The sequence below is a fragment of the Clarias gariepinus genome, chromosome 8, assembly GCF_024256425.1.
Source record: "Clarias gariepinus isolate MV-2021 ecotype Netherlands chromosome 8, CGAR_prim_01v2, whole genome shotgun sequence".
Lineage (NCBI taxonomy): Eukaryota > Metazoa > Chordata > Actinopteri > Siluriformes > Clariidae > Clarias > Clarias gariepinus.
Genome location: NC_071107.1, coordinates 22890394 through 22918208, shown reverse-complemented (window position 1 = coordinate 22918208; position 27815 = coordinate 22890394). Strand labels below are relative to the sequence as shown.

At 37.3% G+C, this 27815-nt stretch overlaps 2 protein-coding genes across 3 annotated transcripts; both read right to left on the bottom strand.

The window, feature by feature from the left end:
• Nucleotides 1-332: 332 nt before the first annotated feature.
• On the bottom strand, nt 333-11934 carry oga (O-GlcNAcase). 2 transcript variants are annotated; one of them, XM_053501658.1, is made up of 17 exons: nt 11279-11934; nt 10611-10662; nt 10408-10505; nt 10153-10283; nt 9888-10059; nt 9685-9783; nt 9311-9595; nt 8698-8856; nt 7974-8602; nt 7403-7577; nt 5820-5873; nt 4427-4512; nt 3324-3428; nt 2867-2958; nt 2522-2714; nt 2265-2424; nt 333-2083 (listed from the first exon to the last, which is right to left on the bottom strand). In XM_053501658.1, the coding sequence occupies exons 1-17, from the start codon at nt 11439-11441 to the stop codon at nt 1947-1949; spliced, it is 2790 nt and encodes a 929-aa protein (XP_053357633.1). In that variant the 5' UTR covers nt 11442-11934; the 3' UTR covers nt 333-1946. The 2 variants fall into 2 exon arrangements, with proteins under 2 accessions (XP_053357633.1, XP_053357634.1); XM_053501659.1 differs by lacking the exon at nt 5820-5873 and having other exon boundaries at nt 11279-11933.
• Nucleotides 11935-14586: 2652 nt separating this feature from the next.
• pprc1 (PPARG related coactivator 1) lies at nt 14587-23768 on the bottom strand. The gene is given in 14 exon segments (XM_053503036.1): nt 14587-15039; nt 15451-15602; nt 15722-15843; nt 15935-16013; nt 16159-16347; nt 16454-17075; nt 17235-17302; nt 17566-17626; nt 18317-18370; nt 18459-20286; nt 20924-21076; nt 21196-21291; nt 23573-23668; nt 23670-23768. Coding segments are annotated over 14 exon segments (3720 nt in total). The 3' UTR covers nt 14587-14938.
• Nucleotides 23769-27815: the final 4047 nt, after the last annotated feature.

The window sequence follows — 27815 nt, the reverse complement described above, 5'->3', positions numbered from 1 at the left end:
AATAAATGCTAAAAAACAATTTCTATATGACACGCAATTTGAAATGGATTCCCACCGAAATATCGTTTTATTGGTAAAGTACACTTCCAACTGTAATCATAATGAATCATATGAAAAGAGAACTAGGATGTTATTTTCTTTTTCCAATCAAAGCTAAAGGTACTGTTACAAGACATCATATTTTCTTCTGTATATTCTCATATTTTTTAGTCTTTACAAAATTTGCTAAAACAAAAATAATTTTAAATATAAAATTTAATTTACTACTTAAAATAATATGGGCATTTCAGTCAACACTAAATACACACACATCACATGCTTCAGTTCCCCACTTTTTTTTTTTTTTTTACATACTTTATTGTTACGAACCATTTTTATTACATACAAACCTTACAGAAAGTACAACTATATTACATACATATTCATAATTACAACTTGTACTGAGTTTTCTTAGATGTATTTATGGCTTCAAATGAAGCCCTTTCCACTTGAATGTCATCTCAACCTCCTGAAACTGAATACTGTAAAGCAACAAAATGCAAAGCACTACTCAGGACATTTGGGGACAGGGTATAATTGAGCACAAATCAAAGGTCATGTCAGATATTACTTAACTCAATCTGTATTTAGGCAGCCTATTATTTTTAAGAGATTACCATGTATATGGACTAGGTAAAAAAATTTTTTGCTACTAACAAACAAAACATTACAGTAAACAAAAAACAAACACTGTCTGAATGAAGCCCCAGTGTCCTTTACAGATAAAATTGTGATTTCATACCTTAGGAAGTGACTTGCAAGCAACTAGAAACAATGATTAAATGCTTCTAGACTTCCTTAGTCACATACTTTTAGTTAGAAATATTGACATTCATATAATTGAAAATATAATTATACAGGGTGGTCCAAAGGTGTAGATCTATTGCCAAACAAGAAAACGGTAAAACAATTAGGCATTAACTTAAGTGTAAATAAAAATCATGAGAATAAATTGTATTCAACCTTCCACTGTAAATTTGAATCTGAAATAAAAAGAAAAATATAAAAATTTAAGCAAGGAAAAAAATGAATAAGGATCCAGATTTTGGGCTCCCTGTGTAAATGTCATAGCTTCCAACCACATACCTCACAAATATTTTTTAAAGGGGTAAAATTCTGCTAAATACTGATGAAATCAACAAATTAAACCACAATGGTTTCATCTAGATACACATGCCTAGCACTTAAGCAAAAAAAAAGTCATGAACATGCAGCTCTAAGGTCATTTAAGTTCCTTATATGTGCATTCCTAGCAGTTCCAAAGAATTACTTAAAGCACATTGAATTATTTTTCTTAGAATATCCAAAGATGCTGTAAAAATTATAACTCTGCATTAACATTCTGTGACTGGAAAATGGAGCAAGAAAACTTGGTTCTAGAGTACTGCTGAATAGTCAGTGAAGCTTGGAACGTAAGAATAAAAAGGCATGGAAAATTAACTCAGCTCAATGGTGGAGTGGCAGCACTAATCTACCAAATTGTGTTGTACCTAAATACACTCACTGAAACCTGCAATACACTCAATGTGTCCTGAAAGTAACCAACCATATACGTAATGAGCTAAACAGCATCGGGCCAGCTCAAGCTGTTTTCGCTATACCAGCAGAACGGTCCTATTAAAAAAAAAAAAAATAATAATAAAAAAATAAAAAATACAAGCACACACCTCTGATTTGCAAAGGACAGAAATCATCAGTTGCTTAAATTATGCAAATGCTTCGAGATGTTTCTGAAGAGCACACATTATAGAAAAAAAAAAACTATAATAACAGGCTGTAATGAGTGCAACCACAGGTACCAATGTGCACATTTTAACAGGTAGTAAGACACTCCATATCTTCCATGCAGACCACTGTAGCATTGTACAAGTTCTTTCCGGGGCAGTACTCTTCCACATGACTTCCTCTCACAAGCTCCTTCCCATTATGATAACATCTTTTGGAAAGCCCTCCATTTTGGCTACTTCAAAGCAACCAAGTTTGCCATAGAAGTCAAACATTCGTTTGTCTATTTGTCGGACCTCACAAAAGGCACCATGAGAGCCTGAAAAAGGAAACAGTAGTGAATTTATGATCTGAAGAAGAAACTTAAACTTTGCTTGATTTTACCTGTAAATCTTATGGCAGCTATAAACCTGTAGTAAATATCCTAAAAATCCTAAGATCAGAAAGTCGGATACTACTTGACAGAAAAATTATGAAATTAGAAATAATATGGCCCATACCGTTGGCTTTTAAAGATGAAAGGAGACAGCCCATCATGCTTTTGGCTACACTGGGGTCAGTCACCTTGGCCTGAATATCCACCTTTATGAGTGAGGGGAAGTTACTAAGAAACGACTCTGGCAAACCTTCCTCCTCCTCATGAAAGCTGAGCATCATTTTCTGCAAGAATGCAAAAATAAAAAGTCAGGTCACTATGCTGTACATTTAAGGTCACTGGCTAACATGGAAGGGGTGTGTGTAAAGGACCGTGTGTTACCTCTGCCTCAGACAAATCCTTCTCAGAGTCAGGCTTGTTATACTTTTCCTGCATGAATGGAATCCAGCTCAACTTGCACTTCTTGACAAATGGCTGGACATCCACAGTGCCTAAGGCATAGCCACAGATCCCCTCCTCATCCTCCAGGACAAATCCATAATCTGGACTGAGGGTCAGAAAGCCTCCCACCAACCTGAAGGACATAATTATTGTCATGTGTAACAGAATCAACAGAGATACAGGGATTTTCATACATATTAAATTGTGAGCCATGTGCAATGTTAATTATTAACAAATTATAGTTATCTCAACACAGATAATGATAATAAAGTATCTATTTGTTACCTGTCCCCAATCAGGTCTGGTTTCTGGTCAGGGAAAGGAATGTCCTCGAAACTCTCTGTGTATATTTCCTTGCAGATCTTGTAGACAGCAGCCTAAAAAGGCAATCATGTGCACAGGCACACGCGCACACACATACATACACACACAGAGGGAAAGAAAGACATTCAGTGTATAAGGTTTCTGAAGGCCAACAGACCAGGTAGACCAGACTGCTGATTTAGCACAAGTGATTAATAGTGCTGAAAATTAAATTAACAACACTGTGCAAGCTGGGACAATAACAATAATAATAACAATTTCTGTGTAATTAATGTTACATTTTTCAGTCATTTCATGGCTTTAGTGGACTACAGACTTTTGCAATTGGGTAAATTAAATACGCATTTCAACCATGGACTGTATACAGAAACTACTTAAAAAAATCTTGCCATATAAAATGTACAAATTCAACACTTACCTCATCTTTAGGAAAGTAAGGCCTTATGGAATAGATTTTGGAAGTTGGCAGTGATGGTGGTGGCTGAAAGAAAAGGTCGTTTGCCCCATCTATTGGCAAGAGCCGCTGTGAAGACCAATGCAAACATATTTAGTACTTGACCAGTTTTAAGTGCTTGACTGAGCAGATTTTTAATCAGACTTAGACTTCTGAGTTCCTCTGCCCCTGCTGAACCAACCTGACACCTAAGAGCACACCACATAAACAAATGCTGGCCTGATAAAAATGCTTTAAAATGGGATCTTACTGGCTCTTTTGGTTGGTCAGTGATCAGCAAGAGCAGGTAAACAGCATAACTACGTTAAACACCTTTCTTTGCATTTTTCATATGTTTTTGAAAGAAACCAAAAACAAATACACAAGGGAACATGTGGCTGCTGGCTTGGTCTGAGAAAGGCTTAACTGGCTAAAGGAGATGCCACCTTCCCACAGCAAGGCTTCGCAAATTTTCGCTGCGCATTTCCTGTAGAGAAAATGATGTGGGCACACATCAAGCAAAAACTCCATGACCAAATATCAGTTCAAAACATAACTTTTACTCCAAGCTTTAACTATAAATATAAAATCACTGTAAAATTATTAATAATTTTAATCTATAATAAAATCTTAGATTTGCTCATGGAGCTTCTCGCAGGCGAACTCGCAGGCGCAAACCTGAGCGCGGTATTTCAGATGCAGGCGCAGTAGATAATATTTGAGCTTTCTGTAAAGGAATAAGGTGTCATCAAAATAATCCCTAACCATGCTGCGCAGTCGCAAGCGCATGGGGGAAAAGCTGCATCTCTTTTGGGCAGTTGCTGAAAGAAACCCAAATTTAGGTTGTGTTAAAAAACACTATCATCTTAAAAACTTTATGTGAAGCGATTCATATTCCTTTTATAATGCAGTTTAGAATAAATTCACAATTCTGCTGATCAAGCATAATAGATTTTTAGGATTTATTTTGTTGTAGCTATCAGCTTACCTTCAACAGACCAATCCTTAACATTGTGCAAGCACACCAGAAACAAAATTGAAAATAATACTCCTTTTTAACATTTGGCTTTGAATTCAATATAGGATACCTGGAACTCTCCCGCTAGACCGCCCCTAAAGGCCCAGGGCTCTTGGTCTCCACTTAAGAACTGTGCTGAGGATTGACTACGACACCCTGTTGAGATCAGATCCAAGCGGAGAATGTTATGTGAGGGGCTTTCTGCCAAAATGAGGAGGAAGGGGGTATGGGGTATAGTGGAGCCTATTTCCAGATCACTCCATTGAAAAGTAAATGGTAATACTTTTGCGCACTAAAATTATGTGCTATATCAAAATATAAACAAAACACTTTAAACCTGGGTCTTTTGGGCTCAAGCAGCTAAAGCTTAGATTGATAACAGGACAATGGCTGATGGAACAAACATATGCAATGCCAAATCATCAAAGGATTCACGAGCTGTGCTGCAGGATAGGCCTTAAAATCACAGACTGTTAAACAAAGTAACTGGTGTTCACAATTACGTTGGGAATTTTTTTTTTTACCTAACATTAATTTGCAAAAAAAAACTCGACAAAGTATTCTTTTAAAATAATGCCGAAAGAAAGCATTTAGCAGGTGATGTCTAATAAGCTGCCCCTCTAGTTAACGGCAGTCTGTTTCAAGATTTTGTTAGTTCTACATCAGTGGCTTGCTAGTAATTAATTAAACTTCAGCTGTTGAAGCCCCTCTGAATTCTACAACTCATCTGAAGTCACATTTAATCTGCCTTGTCACATGACTGACAAGTACTGTTCTTCAGCTCAAGCAATTTAGACATAGAGCCCAAGTTATTACACAAGCAGACTCCCTTTAAAGGGAAGCAAAGCTGCTGAAAGAGCGTATCCCTGACTTTGAGAAATTTTAATGACTAATGCTTATCACTTTATCCCATTTTGATTAAATTGTTCATGTCTATTGACCATAATGAAAGGGAAGTGATACTCAGAGTCATGTAACAAGACAAATGCAGCAAGTACACAGGAGACAATAGGCTCCCATTTAACCTGGATTTCATACAAATACTTAAGCGCACATCCTCTGAAGAAATGGCAGGACACAGCACAAATGTGCACCATCTGAGGGGAATTCAGCTGATCAAAATGTTGTTAATTAGTACACATAATACATTAGGAAATACAACTTCACATTAAATCAAATAAAGCCAGGAACACAATGTTTCCCCTAAGGTGGTACTTCATGGCTGGTCATGAAGCCATCTCAATCAGGCCTACTGACAGAAACAAACGATGTTAGAGCTGCCAGAAAAAAATGGGGGGTTAACACTTATACCTGCAACTAGCGCTGCGCAAATGTGACTTCATTAAAAATCCTTTTTTTCTAAAACATATGGAAATGTTACCTAACAGACTACCCATAAGAAAATAAAAGCTCCCCCCCCAGCCCCCTCAAAAAAAACCTAAGAACTCTAACACAGTGCATACATAGTCCACTGTCGATCCAATAGCAGTAGAAACTCGTGCTGAGGATTCTTCCATCTGTACATAATGAAGGGAAAAGACAATAGAAGAGCTCGTTAGTAAGTAATTTTAGTACAATAGCAGCGAGGTGCTGACTGACTGCCATCTGCACTGCTTTAGACCAATGAAACGGAGGTAATGAGTATAAGGTAGAATTGCAGGCATACTTCATTTGCCTGGATTATAAAAAAGCTGAGAAACATGTCGAAATTACATGCTCTTACACCACACATGGCAAGATCTGTAGCCACAAATTGATTTTTATTTTAAAAACATATACTTAAAATGTTTTTGTTAAAAAATGTATTTGTTTCAAATTGTCTCAAGACATTTTGTGATCAATAGCATATATTATCATGCTTATTTCCTCCATTCTTATAGACCAAGATGAGGCTTGACCAGGTTTTGGTTGCTGCCTGCTGTGTTGTTTTGTCATATAGCTGGACAGAAACCTGTGAATGAAATGTGGTCACCACGGTAACACAGGCCATGCTGGTGCTATAATTAATCAATCACCTTGTTTTTACCAATACAAACAATTGGAACAGAATCCAGTACTCTAACCATACAGATTCATAATTCAGATAGATCATATTAATTATAGTTCTCATGGTTCCTAAAAAACCAACAATATAAGGCACTACATTAAAAAAGTTACATATTTTCTCTTTAAACTAAATCTTTAAACAGATTATTATGTATTACAGAACACTTGAAAAAGTGTACTCTCCCAGCATAGATCAGTACAGTTAGAGTAAAGCATTCATCAGTTTTGTGTACACATTATATCGTATTGATTGTGTGCCAATGATTACAAATATTATTATTAAATAAAAATTGCACCAGAATAGCCTTATACACTTGTTTTGCGTTCCAAGCTCGCATGCGCGGCGCGCTAGGGCATAAAGGATCAACTTTCCATCACGATCAGGCCCTTGATCAAAAAATGCCAGCAGGGGTTGCTGAGTTAACTCTCAATCATCCTGGACACACAGCAAGCAGCAGGACCCATACTGGCAACTCAAACCGTGGCCGAATAAAATAGAATCTCTGTATTTAACCAGGTAGGCCAATTAAGGTTTACCTATTTTTTTTGTTTGTTTGTTTACATCAAATAGAAAAGCCTAGCACTGAAGACAGCATTCAGTCATTGGAGAAAACAGTATTCACAAAACAGTGAAAAGGGAGGGGAAAAAAAGAAAGCAACATAGGCATACAAGCCTATCTAAAGTATATTTTTTCCAAATAAATTTTCTTACCTAGCAAAACTGATGCAGATGCATGGAATTTTAGAAAATATATAGTTTGTGTCCCATAAAATAACAAATTGAGAATGATCTAATAATGACCTTATTACTTCTAAGAATATATTTCTGTCTTTTCTAGGGACATTCCTTTTTTTCTATATTAAATCTAAAAAAAAACAACAATCTAAAGTAAACTTCACAAGATGGAAGCTAAACTCAGTTTACATATGCTTGTGAGCTTAATGTACGGTGATCCCCATCAACTTCATTTAAGAAATAAAATTGAGTGGTCATACCTACCTAACCACTGGACAAATGATTTCACCATAGAGATGATACTCTTTATATCCCAAATATAGGGATACAAATCATACAAAATGGTTCGATTGGCCGAGTTGGAGAGTCTGGTGAACATCTGCATGACGGCACAACACATGTCCTCAAAGTTTTCCGCTCGTGTGTGCCACTCAGTCACCTGACAGAAGCACAAATCAATATTAATTGCTACAAAAAGTACAACTACTTTCTGCAATGAGACCTTTTTTAGTTTTTAAAAAAGCACCACCAAGTGGTCAGAAAACAGGCTGCATTTCCTCCATTTTGATGCACTGTAGTTCCTTGCTATATGCCATTTCCCTTAACATGATACAATAATTATGTTTAGAGAATGGAATGGGTAAGAGTGTGAACCAACGCACAAATTGTGTCAAAAGGTTACAGAAATAATCAGTAAAATAAGTAAGTGTTAATTATTAATTTAATAATGTACACAGTTATGTATTGAAGAGAGTTGACGGTGATTAGATTATAAAAAGCAAAAAACAAACAGTACAACTTACTGCAACACTTCCAACTATTAATTAATACTTACTTTCTCTGAGTCTTTGCATTTGGAGTTTACACTAACAATGCTGGTGTTAGCCCTGAGCCAGTTGAACTCTTTGAGCATCTGCACTGCTTTAGAACCATGCTCATATGGCAAGTAGAACAGTTCTGCCAGCAAACACAAGTCCTCCAGTGTGAGTGCCTCAGTGGTGAACAGCGGTTTCTCATTGGGTCCTGGAACAAACATTTCTTTATTGAGCTGCTCATCAGTCTGCATGGGTGCAATGTCACTGCTGGAGTCCTCCTGAACTGAGATCTCAGGAGTCTTTGACATACTCTCCTTATCAGTGTCCATGGGTTTGAGCTCTTCAGTCATTGCTGCTTTAACAATTTTTGTGAGAATCTGGTTGACATTTTTGGCATCCTCTACTTCGTCTTGTTTCTCCAACACCATCTCCATGGGCTCCTCATCTGAATCTTTCTTCTCTACTTCCACCTCTTCTTCCTCCTCCTCTTTGTGCAGTATTTGTGGCTCCTCACTGAGGGGAGCAGTGGGGCTCATAATGGGCTGCTGAAAAACAGTGGTTACTGTAGTGGAGGATCCGAGACTGGGGGCAGTTATTGAGGGCACATCAGTGGAGGCACTCTTCGGGCCACTGTGGGCTCCCTGACGACCTGCAAGAATAAGTGGAGTAAGCAATATATTTACTGTTGAAAGGACAATCTTTAATTTAGGATTAATTTAACTACTAGCGAATAATGGCAATTACTGTTGTACTGGTGAGGCACTCCAAACTCGTTGAGCCAGTCAGTAAGAGCTAGCTTTAGGGCAATTTGTGGACTGTAAAGAATATCTGTCTCCAGCTCCTCATCACTTCCCTCATTCTCCAACTTTATCTGAATGGACACTGTGCTGTCTTCACTGTCCGCTGAGAAAACACATTAAAAATAGAAAATGTGCATATTTACTTTAAATCAAACAGATGAGTACATTTACAAATTGACAAAGATACAGACCTCAAAAATGGCTAGAATTATTTATTATATAATAATAAAAGAATATTACACATATAAATAAATCCAAAATAACTATTTCTGTTATTCTTTGCAAACTGATGCCCTGTGATTCAATGTTCAAAATCTGCTAGTTAACATCAAAACTACCTAGTAATACCGGTCATGTTATGGAAGACCACACAGCTAAAACTGAAGCCTTAAGCTGTCCACTGTTTTCTTTAACATCAGCAAAGCAATCTTTACCAGAATTTATACCTTTGAGTAATATTTTACATAACAAGAAATCAGACAAACCCCAACCCAATATCAATCAGATAATACAGCTCTCAATTATTAATCAAATTACTTAATAATACTGTTACTTACTCATGACAACATCCTTTCTCACACCATTCATATTAGACTTATACCATGTTGCTAATGTATGGATTGCCACGAAGTTAGTTTCAAATTCGCAGTTGGGGTTGGTGAGGACTCCTTTTAGCCGAGGAATCAGTTCTGTAGATCTGCCTTTATAAGGACCAAGGAACAACCGCTTCTGATCATAATCATTGGCATGAATATTATCCCAGATGACAGGAGGTCTCCTCAGGATCTTTGTCACCTCTTCAATAGACTCTACCGTTATATCTTTAGACACTACTTTTGGACCTTAAAAGAAACAAACCTTGCCGGTTAGCATTTAAATATAAACGTTTTCAGTATTACATGTATATATAAATTATCAGTTGAAATCATACCTGTCCACAAAATGTCAATTCCAAGCAGCAGCTTTTCACCAACTGTACGCAGGTAGGGAGACTGGGCCACGTTTGGGTAACAAAACGTTCCACAGTATTCTGAAAAAAGCAAGATAAAAGTTAAATTAAAAAAAGAGAGAGAGATAACAAAAGATCCCTATTGCAGACTAGTAAAAAAATAAAACAACAACTTTTTACTTTACCTGTGGGGCAAAATAAAAAAGTTTCTGGCTCTCCCAGATACTGGTAGATCTCATTGGTAATAGAAACTTGTGCATGTGCAAAGGAGCTGAATACTTCTTTGTCGGCTGGACACATGTTGTGATCTATGTCATCAAAGAGTAGAGCAAAGCACTTGCACCCAAAATGAGAGACCTGTATAAACAATGAAGAATTAGTTAAAGGGAGGAAATGCTTAGTCTATAAATATAAATTTATTGAATTCAAAATGGAATAAATTGGCATTACTTGGTCTAATTTTCTTTTCAGTGTAGAAACCTCCTTCTGGTTTGAGAATGTTATATCCAGGCCAGGTGAAATTGCATAGATGAACTCAATTCCATGCTCTTTTGCTGAACTTATCAGTGTCATAAGTTGTTCTTTAAAGAAAATATAACAAAAATTTAACCGCATTGTAATTAAACAATTTAACAGCAAAATGACTAACATTTTAGGCAACAACCTTGGATAACACAGTAAACTCCAACATAATCCAGACTGTACCTGCTTCTTCCACAGAGTACATCTCTCTCCAGAACATCCTATGTTTGTAGTCGTCTTTAGGTGCATAAAGATAGGTGTTCAATCCCCATTTCTGTTGCCTGAAAAATAGGAAAAGAGTAATATGCATTACATTAATGCTCAAACTATATTATTAATATTAAGTATATGTTATTTGTAATTGCAATAGTGAGTGGACCCAGTACCTCCTAAATAGTTCTTTTCTTTGTTCCATTGTCCATGGTCGACCATAAAAGCCTAATAAAAACAGACAAAGGGAAATCATCACACACATTCCAATCCCGAAAAAAACATGGTAAGAGTACTGGTAAAGAATTACCCACATTTCATTCACATTTCAACACTGTATGCTTAACACACATTAATGCATATGTCCTCGTTTACGCTAACATGCTCAACAAGTAACTATAACTTAGTGTCAGCTCCCTGGATAGTTCGTTGGTTTAGGCATTGGACTATAGTTTAGGATATCCCAGGTTTAAACCTCACAAGCCTCTTAACCCTTAACTGCTCAGATGTGTACTTACTCATCTTTATACCACTTTATCCTGTATACAGGGTCGCAGGGGGCCTGGAGACTATAGTACACCCTGGACGGGGTGCCAATCCAATTTAGCACAGACACACACAGCTGCATGAAATTGGACTGTAGGAGGAAACTGGAGTACCCGGAGGAAACCCACCAAGCACGGGGGCATCCATGCACACATTGGAGGTGTACGGTGATAATGCTAACCACTACGCCACCCTCTCACATGGTTAATGTATGAAAAACCGTAAGTCGCTCTGGCTAAGGGCATCTGTCAGAAGCCAATAATGTAAACCACGGAGCTACAGAAGCCCGTTAACTCACCCTCAACAACACCGCTGATGAATTTTCTGCGGCCTGTTCTTTCAGCCACAACACTGTGTTCTTCTCCTGAGCTCTGGACATCCACCACACTGTCCTCTGTCGCTCCCGGGCACAATTCTGTGTCCGATTGGGACAATTCCGCAATTTTATCTTTCTCAACCATTTCCAGAAGCACGTAATGTAGTTTTAAACGGTCAAAGGCGTTCTTCTTTCTGAAAAGTGGCTAACTTAGCTAGTAGCTAGATATTACGGTTAGTGGGCCATGGCGTCGACTCGAAGAACACGGATAGAAATAAAGCGTATTGCTTCTACTTAGTTATAACACTTTATCGTTAGTTAAAGTACCTTTTAAGTAATACGTCTGCCTTTCTTACTCATGCAACTGTTTATGCAGGCAGGTCAGCTAACGAGATGTACAAAAGCGTCAAATTCCTGTCAGAGCTGCGGACTGATCACTAACACGAGTTAGCTCTTTCGTCTTACACACGTTGTTGCCAAGATTCTGTTATAACACGCATACTTCGTCGCGGATATTTTCGTGCTCTACGTTATTTACTAAAAATCAGTCGCAACCTATAAAGTCTCACGTCTCGTCCCTGAACAGACTATTTTTTCCTCTTCCTGTTTACACTCACTGCGCAAACTCCCTGGACCAGTTCGAACCAGTCACAGCCGGTTTAACACAGCGTCAAAAACAGAAAGCTTTATCAAAGACGTTCGAAGGTGACAAGCAGTACATTCATAGGCTATTAAAATAAAAAAAAAAAAATATGTGTATATATATATATATATATATATATATATATATATATATATATATATATATAAAATGTAACACAAGTGTGTCGCTATGAATAATAAAGTTTAGAGAATTTGTTCAAACCGGAAACTGAACTGTGTCCTTTTGTGCATATCTGTTCACGTCTCTGCGCATTCATAAAAGTCTCACTGGGAAAATTGGGGTATTATGAAAACGAAAATAAGTATGGGATTTCAATGTGCAATTAATGCATTTTAGTGTCAATTATTTATGCATTTATTGCTGCTAATTAACTGATGGATTCTGAAAATATAAATCAGGGTGAGTGATATATTTAAAATAAAAAAAGTAATCCTCCATCCTGTATGCTGTATAAAAGGGTGTGTGTGTGTGTGTCAGCGCCACAATTCAAATACAAAATGTTAATAGAAGCTTGTGATTACATTATACAACACAGTGACTAAACTTTAGTTTAGTTTTTCTTTGTTGCCTCTGTGCACTATGGATTCCAAATAAAGCAAGTAAAATGTAATTGAAATGTGAACTTTTAACTTGAATCCAAGGAGTTTAACATTTACAGTTCATTCCTTTTAAGAGGTTGAAAAATATTTGGACAAAATAATAATTAGAAATATAAGTATTATATATATATATATATATATATATATATATATATATATATATAATACAGTGACCGCCTGAAATCTTGTACGCATCAACTCGATCACTTGATCCCACACATTGTCTATGCCACTTTATACGGTATACAGGGTCGGGGTGGGATCTGCACCCTCCATCTCCATCTCAGGGCACATGTCTTTGGACTGGTGGAAGACATGGTGGAAGAAACCCACCAAGCACAGGGAAACCATGCACTGAGAATATGCTCACAGACCTGAAGCGGGAATCCCTGGAGGTGGAAGGCGACAGTGATAACCAAGCCATTGCGCACCCTTTGTTTTTATCTTTTTTAAGTAAAAAAAAAAAAAAAAAAGGATTCCCAACTTGGATAGCTATCATGAAAGGGGTTTTCTTCTACTACTTTAGTTGTCTTCTGTGGTGTTCTAGGCCTTTTGTTTTTGCTGATCTCTCCAGTGCATTTCTTCTTTTTAAGAATTTACCAAATTGTTGATTTGGCCATTCCTAAAATAATGATACTTCATGATGCTTCCCTTGCAAATTCAACACTTGCAATCAACTCCAGGGCCCATATTCACAAAGCTTCTTAAGCCTAAAAGTTAATCCTAGTAACGGAATTCTAGGAAAATTCCTAGAATTATGTCAAATTTCCCCTTAAATTTAGAACTAAATCTTAGTAAATATAAAAATGATTTCCAAAACATGTTAGTCCTAAAAACAGCTCCTTAGGTAAAAATTGTTAAGAGTAGAGGTTTTAGGTTAAGAGATTCTATAGCAGATGACAAAATGGCAGAAAGAAGAATTATTCTCCAAAAAGTGAGCCTAACTAGGACTCTCAGCTAGGACTTTTTAGGCTAAGATATGATCTCTCTCAGAGAATTCTAAAAAGCTTTGAGCACCCTGGTCACCTTTGGTACACCTGGCCACGAAACTGCAGATCAAGCAACTGTCCAATTACTTTTGAGCATTTCATCAACCATGTCGAGAACTCACGATTGTTACTAAACAGATGTGTGGCCATAAGAGAAACTTATTATTATTGAAACTTATCACTTATTTGTGAAGGAATAAAAAAATAGAGTCAAACCACTCAAAGTATTATCAAAACAAGATCTTTCTTAAAATCTTAAAAAAAAAAAACCTTTGGATGGTCCAACTTTTAAACACTGTGTATTAGTTTGAGACTTATTTTATTGGTTTGGTAATGTAAGTTTCATTAAAATGGCACCAGAACAACATTCCAGGATCATATCCTTGGCCAAAGCAGCGTTGTGATTCATGACTGAACATCACTTATCTAAATCATCCACACACTCCAATTGCTTTTCTTTAACACATTGTAACCTTGCTTTCTTCTTGGATTTCTGGATGCAAATACTATTTCATTTAGCTTATGTCAAAAACATTGACTCATTTTTACCCATTTTTCCTTCTGTATTTTCTTTGCTACTTTGAGTTTTCCATCCTGGCACTTCATTGCCTCACTTGACTTACCTTTTTATAACCTTTCTATCTGGTTTATCCTTGCATGAAGTTTTAGAAAATGTTTGGAACAACCACCATTTTTTACAAGGAAATTTAAAAATTCTCAAAATTAAGTGATTCAATATTTTCTACATCAGCATACTTCTCTTTTGTGTTGAAGTGATTTGAGTTATTACTTGTTTATTAGCTGGACCATGGAATCAGATGCGAAAAAGTGCAGCACTGTGGATTTTCTTCTCACTTTTTCATGAAAATGCATCACGTTTAAAATCTCACATTTACAGTATCCCCCTGCAGTGTATCAGGTGGTTGCTGCATACCCCTTGACATTTCTCGTTGGACTAATTAGCCAAACACTACAAACGGTTTGACAGTACAAGATTTAGACAGTACAATGTAAAAACATTAATAAATAATGCACATCAAAGTTCTTGTATGGGTTTATTTGGAGTGAGCTACATTTTTTAGCAATGTAAATCCATCCTCTCAGCATTGGGTCAACTGTTTAACGTAATTCTTAAAATGCATCCAACATTTTAGTTTAAACATTTTAAATAAATTCTTCATTAAAAAATCATGACATTATATACTTTTGTGTTATTTCATTTTTTTCCTTTTACTTTTCATACAAATCTTCACTTCAATAGAAGGTGTAAACTTGAAGAAACACAAATAAAGAAAATTACATTAACTAAATGGCAGCACTTTGAAGGTTTGTGCATAGCACTGAGGTAATACATGATTTGATTTCAGTCTTCCTCTTCTCCCCTCAAGTGTTACCTTTTCAAGTTTTTCTGAGCTTGCTTAAGTAAAGTGTCAAAGTCTAGTGCACTAACCCTGGTTTTCGTTGGGGCTGGATCAAAGCCACAATTGGAATCTGAAAGAAAACAGAGCATCTTATTTGTAAGGATTGTTCAATAACAGAAATTAAGATGTTCACTCTCTTTCCCTTAGGGTTATGTAATGTAAGCTTATTTTTGGAAATCTAATGGAAATTGAAAGGCTCACACACTACCATATACTCAGCTTAAAAATCATGGATACTGGATGGTATTTCATGTAAACAAAAGGTTTAAAAGGGCTGACGCTACAAAATCTCATATCTTTACTGTGAACGATGGGGATGGTCTATTTCATTGCTATTATTATGATTCAAATCTTTAAACTTATCCTTATCTATTCTAATCTAGGACCAACCTCAATTATGATCAAGTGCCTGTGTGAATTATATGTGAATATGATCATGATGTGTGTGAATAATAGTTTGGCAAAAAGAATAAATACTCACCTAGATCAGCATAACTAGTCCTACAAAACTGTCTCCTGCCTCCAAAGCACAGGTCAAAAGGAAGCTCATTGGGCTGCCGAAGCTTGCTTCCATTCTCTATGGCATTAAATGCATCTTTTTTGTTGTAGTATGTTACAAAGCCATAGTTATCTCTACAATGAAAAGAATATTTATTACAATTCTTGAAAATTGACATAAATACACAAAATTATTGTAATTTATTATTGAAGCTTGTATTTTTCAAGAAACACAAATTGCTACTTTGACTCACCCATGCTCTCTAAAGTGTACAGTGCATTCCTCAACCTCCCCAAAGTACGAGAAACGCTCCCTCAGCTCCTTACGCGTCATGCTTCCATGAATGCGTCCAACGTAAACTACTCTACGCTCCTCCTAAAATCAGCAAATAATTTTTTTCATGAAGATTCTGCAAGTTTAGTATCAAATATATATACTTTCTGTTGTTAAAATCAGTCATACTCACAATAGCCTTCTCCTTGCATTTTCTAATTTCTTCATTATGATGCTTAACATCATAGCAGTAGTTAGTTCTATGGCTAGGGCTACGAGATGGGGAAAAAAAAATTTCACTTAAAGAAAAAATACTTCAAATAATAAAATTCACATTGAGTGATTTTGATTGTATCACTAAAGAAACTAATGAAACATTTTTAGGAGGAAATCCATAACAAGGACAACAATTCTCACCTGCGATGCGTGTCCCAGTGGTGAGTTCTGCGAGAGGGAGACCGAGAATGTGATCGGGACCGAGAACGGCTGCGGCTCCAAGAATCAGAGCTGGCGCTGGAATACGAGTGCCTGCGCTGGCGAGGAGATGATGAGCGTGAACGTGTGCGATATCTTGGAGGAGATCTGGAAGTGCTGCGAGACCTATACCTATAACAAGAGAAAATATGGAGTTCAAGACAAAGTAATACTGCATGAAATGGAAATATGGGTAGCTTGAATCCATAATTCCAAGAATTAATGTAAACCAACAAACCTTTTCCTGGGTGGTGAGCGTGATCCAGAGGATCCAGAGCTGCTTGACGTCGATCTAGACCTGCTAGGTAACCGTGCTCTGTATTTTCTCTGCGTGCGGCCTCTCTTTTGGTGGCATGGGCTGGGGGAACGTTCAGAATATTCCTGACATCTCTCAAAAGTCAGCCTATCAGGAGAAGCATCGGGAGTTACGAGGCCTGGAGTACTGGTCAAGGCCTCCCTCTCTGTCTGACCCACACATACAAGGGGCTGAGATTTAACATTTTCTTGAATGCTTTCTTTAATTGTCTTGTTTGAAGGGAGTTTAGATCCAGTCTGCACAGTTGCCTTGCTGTTTGAGCATGGTGTCTTATCAGAATTTAGGATAATGCTTGATTGTTGCTCATTCTGGGAACATCCCTTTGAATGGAGACAATAATCGTGGTCTAGAGAAAAAGGCTGGACTTTTCCAAGAGTCTGGGGCTTGCTCTGGAGCCTGCTTGCAGGCAAAGGCAATGGGTCTATTCGTATGGTCTTAGTCAGTGTTGATTTGGCTATATCGGACTTGTTTGGTTTTCCTAATAAAGCAACTGGTGCCAGGGGCTTCCACATCTGGTGAGGAGGTGTAGCTGGTGGAGTAAGGCCTATAAAGCAAGAAACAGGGAGAGGAGTCAGATACATTTGTGTTTGTGCAATGAAAATTAAAATAACATTAAAAAACCCTTAAGTTAAATGACTTTGTTGAAAGAGAATTCTCTCAATCACAGATGCTTTTTTTTTTTTATTTAATTTAATTTTTTTACCTGCTGTGCTGCCCAGATCAGGACTGCATGCTTTTTTGAGCACTGTGGTTTCTGCATGGTGCTCCATACTGCAAAGGCAACAGACATGCTATAACTATGGGGTCAAATCTCAAGGACATTAAACAAGAAGCCGTTCATAACAAATGTAGACCGTTTCAGTGGATGCACTGAATGTTCAATGTTATCCACTTCTGTAGTCCAGAGCCATTTTGGCTGTTCTTGGTTAAACCAAACGCAACCGTGCACACACAAACAGAGAAGGTTTGGTGTGGCAGCAGCGTTAGGGCTGTAGGGTAACTCCTGTCTCTCACCAAAACTGCACCGTACTCACCTGGAGTTTCCTACAGCAGCTGCTTTACCACAGACCTCAGGCACATTCTGCTCCCCTTTGGCTGTAAAGGAAATGGAAGTTGGTAAATGTCAAGGGTCAGAGCAAGCTCTGTGGTCCTTTTCCTCTTGTGTGATGGAAATTAAAATTGTAAATGAAATGTATGGAGCAGTGGGGAATTATTTCTTGAGATTCATTAAACTACTGTGTAAAATGTGCTTTAAAATTATATAGTTCTTGATCCAGAAGACAATAGTATTGTACTGTACCCTGGCAGGCAAGCAAGCACATACATGTGGATCTCATGTGCTGGCACATTTGCACAGACAAAAAGATAGCTCGTACAGAGTTAAACTGGATGTGCAAACAGTGCAGAATTCCAGCAGCACAGTGAGCATGAGGTCATAGCAGCTGCTTCGGCTATACAGGGGGATCTCTTAGGACCACAGCCCCTCCTCACAATACATTACCTCCTCTTTTAGAATGCATGTATAGGGTCTGTTTTTTTGCCAAGCACATTATGATACATCTATATATGACACTTCTGATGAACTTACAAAACGTATATCCGTGCTGGCCAAAGAAAACCAATGTTTCAGACAAGGTATAGTATGATCATGTTATTATAATAAATGTTACGAATTATGATCAAATAATAGTTTGTGAGATCTGTCTTGCTATAAAAGGCAATAAGCATAACCAATGGTGACAGAGTTGTTAGTTTTACAGCATTATAACAAAGACCATGACTTACTCTGAGTTTCTTCAAACTGCTCCAAAAGGCTGGTAAGGTCAGAAGCCTCAATTCCTACAGGGGGGGGAAAATGCATGGTGATTTCCTGTGTACATTACAATAAGTTGGACCTCAGAACCTGCTTTACTCCAACTATGCTTACCAATTTCACTGGTAAAGGATTCGATAAGTGCTGCAGTTGGGCTCTTTGCTTTCGGCACTACAGCAGAAGCCATCCTCATCTGCTCCGCCAGCTTCATAATTCTGGCCTGAATTGGAGCGGATGAGAAGGGCTGAAGAGCTATGGGTGCAACATGACGCTGGGCACCGACAGAAGGCTTGGTGGAACTGGCTGACTGACTGGGCTTTGCTGGTTTAGGTACAGAAACTTTCAACGTTTCCTCAGCTATGCTTGCAGTATCGAGATCATCAGAAGCAGCCACAGGGATATCAATTTTCGTAGTGATTGCGGTGACTTCAGGCACAACCTGAGTTTGAGAAATTTCCTGACCCTTAGCGAGGGCTGATAACTGGCTCACTGTGACAGAAGGGGTATTTTGTAAACATGTCGCCTGCTCAAATACATGGAGATTCTGAGCTTCTGTAGGGGCAACTTGTAGTGATTGAGTGTTTTCAGCTGATGCTTTCTTAGCAGCCTGAGATTCCTGGTTAGGAATAGTGTTCTCTGGCACAACGGTTGGAACAGGTAGTTTCTGAGGCTGTGTGGAGGAGCTTGTGGACGTAGCAAAATTTTCTGCAGATTTTGTGGGACCTTGAGAAACTGATTTACAGGGCACAGGTTTTTTAGAAGCAGCCAACATTGATGCTGGTGGAACCAGCAATGCCTGAGGAGTTGGGGGTGCTCCAGGGCCTCGTGGCTGCCAGGCAGGCATGATTTCAGGGACAGACTCTTTCTCCACAGAAGCAGAGGCTGGACGACGTGGGTCTTTAGGGCTGGGGACAGGCAGGCAGGGGATTGGAGGAAGTTCCTTGGGTGCTTCAGGTAAAGTAGGCCATTTAGTTTGGTTGTCACCAACTTTCGTCACAGGAGATGGTTTCTTCTGCTGGCGAAGAAGACGGTATTGTTGTAAACTGAGCGATTTTTGCTTGGGTTCACTTGGCTGGCTGAGTTCAGGCTCTGAAGGAACAGCAGTTTCTGTACATTGATCACTAGACAATTCATCGGGTGTGGATTTCTCCTCAGAGACATTCAAGTATTTTGATTCCATGACATCTGTACAGACTTGACTTAATGGCAGATTTGCTGTGGGGGTTATAGTAGAGGAAGTAACTTCCTTAGGCACCTGGAGCATCCCAGTTGTCTGCACCTCTGAAGGTTTAGCTGGACACTTCTTGATCTCATCTACACTAAGCACAGGTGCAAATGTGACCTTTTTCTTTCTCTTCTGTTCTTCCATGTCCTTAATTGGTTCCTCAACTACCTTTTTAGACGATGCAGTTCTTAACACTCTTCCTTTAACAGGTTTGGGTTCTTCAGTTTTCTGTTTCTTTTTCTTTTTTGAGTGACTTTTTTCAGTTGACTCTTTCTTAGACAGTATTGTTTCACCATTCTCCACTGTGTTGCCCATGATGGTTGAAACCTTAGACAGGGACACCTCTGGTGCAGCATGATCATGATTAAATGTCACCTTTTTTGGGTTGCTTTCTGGAACACTTTGTTCATCTTCTAAACTATCCAGAGGAAGGGGAAAGCTCAGGTCTGGGATAGTAAGAATAGGTTCTCCATGTTCTCCTTTATCCATCACCTCCAAAATGATTCCTCCTTCAGACAGAAGCTGCTCCTCTCCTTCTACACATAATGTCATGGCATATGGGTGCAGGTGCTTGACCAAATCACTGAGAGTAACAGACACTGTCTCCCCATCCTGCTCCAGGGATATGGGATGGCACCAGTCCAATTCAGATGATACATCCAAATCATGTACAAGTTGAGAAAAACTAGCAGCACAATCCTCAACACCATCATATCTCTGCAGGGACCCCAAACACACACAAAACACATATTTAAACAATTGAACCATGGTACAGTTATATTTATATGTTTTGTGAACATGTCTACATCTCGTAGAGAAAACGTGAAGAATCAGCAACCAAACATTACATAATTACATAATGACCTAAAGCCACGCTCAACTACAGAAATCTTAAATGCATTTATGGTGAATGTATATGTATACTTCGAGCATAAATAAATAAAAATAAATAAATATTTCAATGAAAAGACTATTTCACCGTCACAACTGATTTAGATTTTTTGTTGATTTGTTGTTTGACATAAATCTAGAGTTTATTTTTAGTACAGATGACAAAGTTTATTGGCGGTGATTATCTTTTACAATTTTGTTTGTTTGGGCATCGAGTTCAATTACTAGCCAATACCCTAAATCCAGCTATTGGATGCCATACATACTTGTCCCAAGTATGGGCAAAGACGGAAAAATTAAGGAATAAAAGGCATTCGGTGTAAATCCTGTGCCAGGTTAAATGTGGTTTGGATGGTCTGCTGCAGCAGCCCCTTAATAGGAGCAGGCAAAAAAAAACAATTTTTGCTTATTGTTTCATATTTACCACAGGCTTTAGAAAGAAGAGATAAAGCTGCATACTCACAGGTGAGTAGTCATGGTCCTTCTGTCCTTGTAAAAGTTCCATGTCGGGTAAAGTGTCAAAAGGAGACAAGTTTTCATCATCTACACTGTCAAGTATTTCAGTCAGAGCAGTAAGCAGTGTTGCCTCACTTTCTTCATCAACACCACTTTTAACCTAAAAAAAATTTAAAAAAGAAAGATAAAAAGCCATTTGGATTAAATCTACCAAGGTATAAATCATATCATAAAACAGAAATAAAACTACTTAAAGGTTTTAATGAAACAGGGATTTACCTCTCCATTTGTACAATCTTCAAAGATTGAAAGAATGGATGGATCCAAACAGCCATGCAAGGCTTCAAGTGCATCTCCAGTGTCTAGACCATTGTGCTGCAGAACAAACATAGTAGGAAAAATTTTAAAGGATAAAGTAAATACATCACAGTGACTTGTTATTTGCTGACTGTGCCATTACTAGAGGAAAAATACTGACATTTTGTTTTACATTTCAGTTGCTAACACATAACGATACAGAATATCAACACCACCAATCAATTGTAAAATTATTAACTGTAAACTTGCTGCCCAATGTAGAGGACACACATGTAGAAGTTATTTATGTACATACATTATCCATAAGATGCTATAAAATAGCCACCAAATGTAAATGGAATACCATTTTTGATTTAACGTAGTTTTGTAAATGACGGTGCTTTATAAAACCTGTGTGGTCTTCAATTATCATCTTCATACAAAGAATACTCTGAGGAGAGATGGATGTTAATGTGGCTCCCTAAATGTTTCGGGCCCAGATGCGTCACATTCCAAGTGTTGTGACACTGTTGTGCAATAAACACTGGCTACACCTGAATGCTGAAGGTAATAAAAAGAAGCTTAAATGCTTCAAGAACATTATATTCTTAAAGCATTTTTTTTTTTACTTTAGGTTTGTGCTTAAACCCTATAAAAATAGCCTGGAATCCTGTATTTCTCATTTCCATCATTCTTTGCAGGGATATCATTAATGTAATAGTTTTATTGTATTTTAAACTTTTGTTTAAATGCTACTAAAACAAAGACAAAGAAAAGAAAAGCATGCGTTTAAGCGACACGTGAAAAAGAAAACATGCGGTCGCCTCAGCCGTGTGACGTCGCTTGTACTTCCGCATGTTGCTGCGTTCGGGCGCAGAGCAGCCGCTATGGAACGTTCCGTCCACCAGGAAATTCGGGTGGCTTCCATAATCGCGCGAGATTTCACCCGAGGTTTACAACTGTCAGGTTTTATTGGTTTGTAACAGGACACGTGCTCTGAGCCGGGCGTTGCAGTTTTCCCAAAGATATGGGCAAATGTTTTGCTATGTATCCCGTGTATAAGAAAATAGCCTTACTTTGGCATGTTCCGCGCTACAGCATTACTTCATGCTTTACACAGTGCAGGTGTTAAAGAATCAGGGAAACATTTAGTACTCACACAAAGTCATGTCACTGACCGGCTGTACACACACGTGTTGCATTACAACAAACGCATTAGATGAGGTTTAGTTCTTTAATTGTTTAAAATCACGCCATAAGTGTTTATGCGAATAACACCAAAACAACACAGGCCCACTTAATCACCACTATGGTGGAATGCTGCAATCTTTAGGGATAAACAGACTATAATAAAACCTAAAAATAACAATATACAATACAACACCACAGTGTGTGTAATTGTATTTATATATATATATATATATATATATCTCACACTTTATTGATCACGAAGGAAATTCCAAAAACACTAGAGCAGCATTTAAATGAGTATTCTGTCACAACATAGACTATAACATACTATAAATATGCCCAATTTAAAGTTGATTATAGTCAAGAACTTTGCCCCTGCTGAAAAGAATATGATGGCAACAAAATGCATAAAAGAAATCTATGCTTCAATGTTGAATAAATGATGTATTAGAAAATAAAATACTGCACTTCTGTGTGCTTCATCACAGGACGCACGTGGGGCATTTAGAAGGAACATGTAAAGACATGTTTAAGGTTTGATCCCAAAGAAGTTACATATACTAATAAGAGACTGGCTTTAGGTTAATTTCTTTTATACAGATGAAGATGGAATATCATGAAAAAGAAGTTTGTGCAAACCTTCGACTGGCCTATACAACACTCGTGCTCGACACGTTTCACATCAAGCAATCACATTGCTCACACTCGTACAGTGAGCCCACATCTCTGCACTCCTGACCGGTATTGAATGAAAACCATTGCATAAAGTGCAATTAAAAAGAAAGCACAATTAAATCAACTCTGGGGCAACACCGATAATAACAAAGAAATAGTTTGATTAGAGTGTCTTAATATAGCATGGAGACATTTATACCAAATAGCAGCTCGCTTTTCTTAGATACTTTAAAAACTAATGAATTAAGCTTTTATTAAATGTTATTAATCTTATGGATTTAAGAATATTCGAGATCACCTCTGCAAAGATCCATGCGATCATTTAAGCAACACCTGGAATCTAGTTTACCAAAAGGCCATCACACCATCACAACCCACGTGTCATTTCTCCAGCGCATCCAGTGCTTTAGCTCGAATTGTAAGCGAAGTTAAGAATGACAACCGTTTAAAGTTAATTACAGAACTACGGAGTAAATAATATAAATAATCTTACCTCGTCATAGGTCGTTGGTGAAAAATACTCTAGTTTACACGCTGGAAACATCTCCTCACCGGTTCCCCAGCGGGCCGCCATCTTACAACTCCAACTAAGCGAAAATGTGAATCAGACCGCCCTGACTCAACTCACGCCGCCGGCCCGGACACACGTGGTGCTGCAGTTCCCGGCAAAACGACTCACACGGCTTCATGACTCCGCCCAAGCTGCGTTTTAAAAGTCGCCTTGAAAATTTAAAGACGAACTCCCGAATTGTTTAAAAAAATAATAATAATCTTCCCTCAACGAAGAGTTTGTAAGTATATGGCCAAACCTGCACAGTATATATATATATATATACATTTGGATAAAAGTATTTGTCCAAACCTGCAGTGACGTTGTATCCAAATGCATATACTTTAATATGGAATTGTTCCCGCTTTTACAACAATAACAGCTTTCACTCTTCTTGGAAGGCTAGCTACAAGATATTGGCGTGTTTCTGAGAACTTTGTAATGTTGAACGAGAAGGCACGGCTTGCAATCTCCGTTCCAGTTCATCCCGAGGTTATGTTAGGGTTGAAGTCAGGGCTCTGTGTGGACCAGTCAAGTTCTTTCACACCGAACTCAGCATCACTTTAATAGTCATGTTTGAATAGAAAAGGGCCTTCCCCAAACTGTTGCCACAAAGTTGTAGCGTCCAATATGTCTTGGTATATTTCATTTATAACAAATAATTTTTTTTTTATATTCATGTCTTGCTTCAGTTAAAAATGAGAAACTAGAAAAGTTTTTACATTGTAATAACAGCCAACAGAGTTAAAACATCACAACTGCACTGTACCTAAAAGAAACACACCAAAAATAATATTATTATAATATAAACAATTGTGCACATACTCAAAAGAAAGAAAGAAAAAGAAGAAAATTTAAATAAATACATAAATAAATGGGCTGCAAGGGGCATACAATGAATGTACAATATACATTAGTAGGTTCTAAAAAGTTAAATATGAACAATTATCCTGATCATGTGTATGTTAATATTTCCATCTAGATAATATACACTATTTTCATAATTCACCTTTGAAAAGATGAAGTAGAGTGAGATTTCCAGTCTGTTAGAATGAGTCTCTTGGATGTGTTCATACTGAGGATCAATGATTTCTGTAAGGCTTTAGGTAGATGCAGAGTGGATTCTGAACAGCCAAAGATTGCATATTTCGCATGTGGACTAATATCTTTGTCATATTCATTTATCTTCTAAAATTTTAAATCTGTCACACTGAGCTATTAATCAGCTTGCCCAGGCATTCTGAAAGAACTTGGACTATCTATCTTAATGCACAGTCCAAGCTAGATAGAAGGAAACCAATAGTAATCATAATAACTTAAGCAAAGTTTGGTCCTTCCTTACCATACGTGACAAAAACCCACTTATTGCTCTTGTACAATATCTCCAGGTGGCTGCTTAAAACTTCTGTGAACTGCGAATCAGCAAATTCTAGAATGGTGCTTTTTGCAGTTTTCTTAAAAGAATTCTCGATATAAACACAAACTTATAACGTAATACACATCTTGCATTATTGTTCACTGTTCTGAATTTTTGACTTTGTGAAGTACAAGTCATTGCCATTTTGTTAAAAGAAAAATAAATAAAATGGAACTAAAATAAACTCCAACTCATTGAATAGAAGCAAAATATAAGTTAATGTGTTTTTAGATGTTGAAGTTTTTGTTTAGATTTTTGCAAAACATCCAAGGAATCTATGGCAGAGCAAACAATCTGTGACCCGAGGAAAATTGTTAAGACCTAATTCTAGTTACGGATTTTTTTTCTGGAAGTTGTCATGGATTATCATCCAAATAGATAACCACAAACATTTCTAAAGATTCCTTCCATATAGGGGTAAAAATGTCATGCACTCTTGGTCAAGTCCTAAAACACGAATTAATGCTTTGACTAAATTAGTTATTTAATTACTCACCTAAAGAGTCAATGACCATTTTAACAGCATTTTTATTCTAGAGGATACCATATTCTTTAATTCTTAAAGATTTGGTAAAGTTACCCTTTTATATTAAGGAAATATAGGGACTTTGGTGCTGATCACACTTTTTGTTTAAGTTACCTTGTAAAAAAAAACATTAATAATTCAGTTTTGTCATGAGTAAAATTGCTGCAACTATATTATTATATATTATTTATATAATATATTATTATATAAAGATATACTAAAGGTTATCTGTGACTCCTCACACACCCATCCAGTAATCTGGTAATCTAATGATTTGTATTAATATACTTTATATTTATTACCCCACAGTATGACATAAAAGTTGATGATGAGGCTACTGTTACATTTGTAGAGGAACACCTGCAACACATCTGCGACACAGAAGTTAGTGTAATTAAGTGAAAAAGTAGAAGTGAAAGTAGTTTTAAATCTTTACCAGTATTATATAGCCAAAGGGTGAGAAGAGTAAACCATGGAGGTGATGGACAGACCTAAGAAATGTACAAAACGTACTGTATATTTGATAATTCCACTTTAGAATATCAGCTAACTTTCAGGTTCTGGGGTTCATTCCAAAGTAGTGTAAAATGGAAAGTTGGTGCAGTATGTATGGTCCCTTCTTCCATATACCAAGTAGTTAGGGACTTGGTATTCAGCCTTGTGTTAAAAGCTAGTTATCTTTGTAGCTCACGTTAGCCATGAATAATAATAAAAACAACCAAACATATGGTTTAGCCGCAATTTTGAGCAACTGAGAAGAATGAATAAGGAGACAATATAGTTTTTTTTTTTTTAAGACTACATAGCGTAATCAGATAAAAGTGCTTCTCTGACTGATTTTGACTGTGAGTTTTGGAAGGCGAGACAAAACAACTCGAAGCTCTTGAACAGTTCAAGCTCTTGAACTGTGGGACTCTTATGACTCTGCCTATAAATGGCCATATGGGTGGAGCAAACAGTGCCTGGCTTCTGGCTGGAACATGCCAACTTACCTCTGCTAACACAAACTAGCTAACTTAGCTTTAGCTTAGCTAAAATGGTAAACTGGCTAATGATAATTTATTTGCTGATGTTACTGTGCTTTGATTAAACTCGTTCATGATGTCATTACACATGGAGAACTACACACCCTTCCATGTTAACCTCTACATTTAATGTAGTTTGACACCTCCATTACAGCTGTCACTCAAACGTCCACACCCCTATTTATGTATAATTTTATGGCTTATCCTAATTTTAACCTAAAAATTACATAAGAATTCATTCATGTAATTTTATTATGGGAGATTATGGGGATTGACTCACTTTTAGAGCCAGCTCCCAGTGGACATTCAAGGAACTGCATGGCTTCATTCATCAAAACAGGAGGTTGCTCTGTGGGACCATACTGACCTACTCTTACCAATGCTGGCAACCAACATTTAGTGCAATTAATAATTGTTAGAATGCCAGTGACAGAGAGTGATGCATATTGTAAAAAGTCCCAGTGCTGTTATGCTTTATTATCACCAGTTGTGGTACGGCTCTCCTTCAATCAGATTGCTTGGTTGAAACTAACTTGCATAAATAAGCAATGCCACATGAAAGGAAGTGCTGTTGTACTGAATATCAGTACGACTGTGATGCTGTTGTAGATATCACAGCTGTGTTAATATTTAACCACTGGGTAACTTCAAGTGTCGTATTGCTATTATACAAAAGTTCTACAAATGCCATCAGCAGATTATGATTTGTTTATATATTTAACTAGTTACTTTCCTCTGCCAACACATAGCCTATCCTTCCACAACTGGCAGAATTAGCTTTAAGCTGGAGACTGGCAGTGAGCGGCTGTCATCTAGTGTAATTACGTTTTAATAATAAGTTTAATTTTTTTACCATTGTTATTTAGGCAAAAGGTGAGGAGAATAAACAATGGAAGTGGTAAACTGTCCTTTAAATCTTATACTTTTCTCTTTATATTTTCACTTATTATGTAAAATGGAAAGCTAGTGTGCTACGTAGGGTTTAGAATCCCTTGTTTCACACACTGAGTAGTGCCCTTGCTAAGGGTTTAATGATTGTTAGAACAACTGTGAAGGGGCATAATACATATAGTTAAATGGCCCATTGTTGTTATGCTCTTATGATCATAGACTTATAGAATGCCTCTTGTCCAATCAAATGATTTGGTCAAAACTGTTGTATAATTTATGATATGAAAGGTAATTAAACGTCTCCTAATTAAGTTTGGAATAAATGCA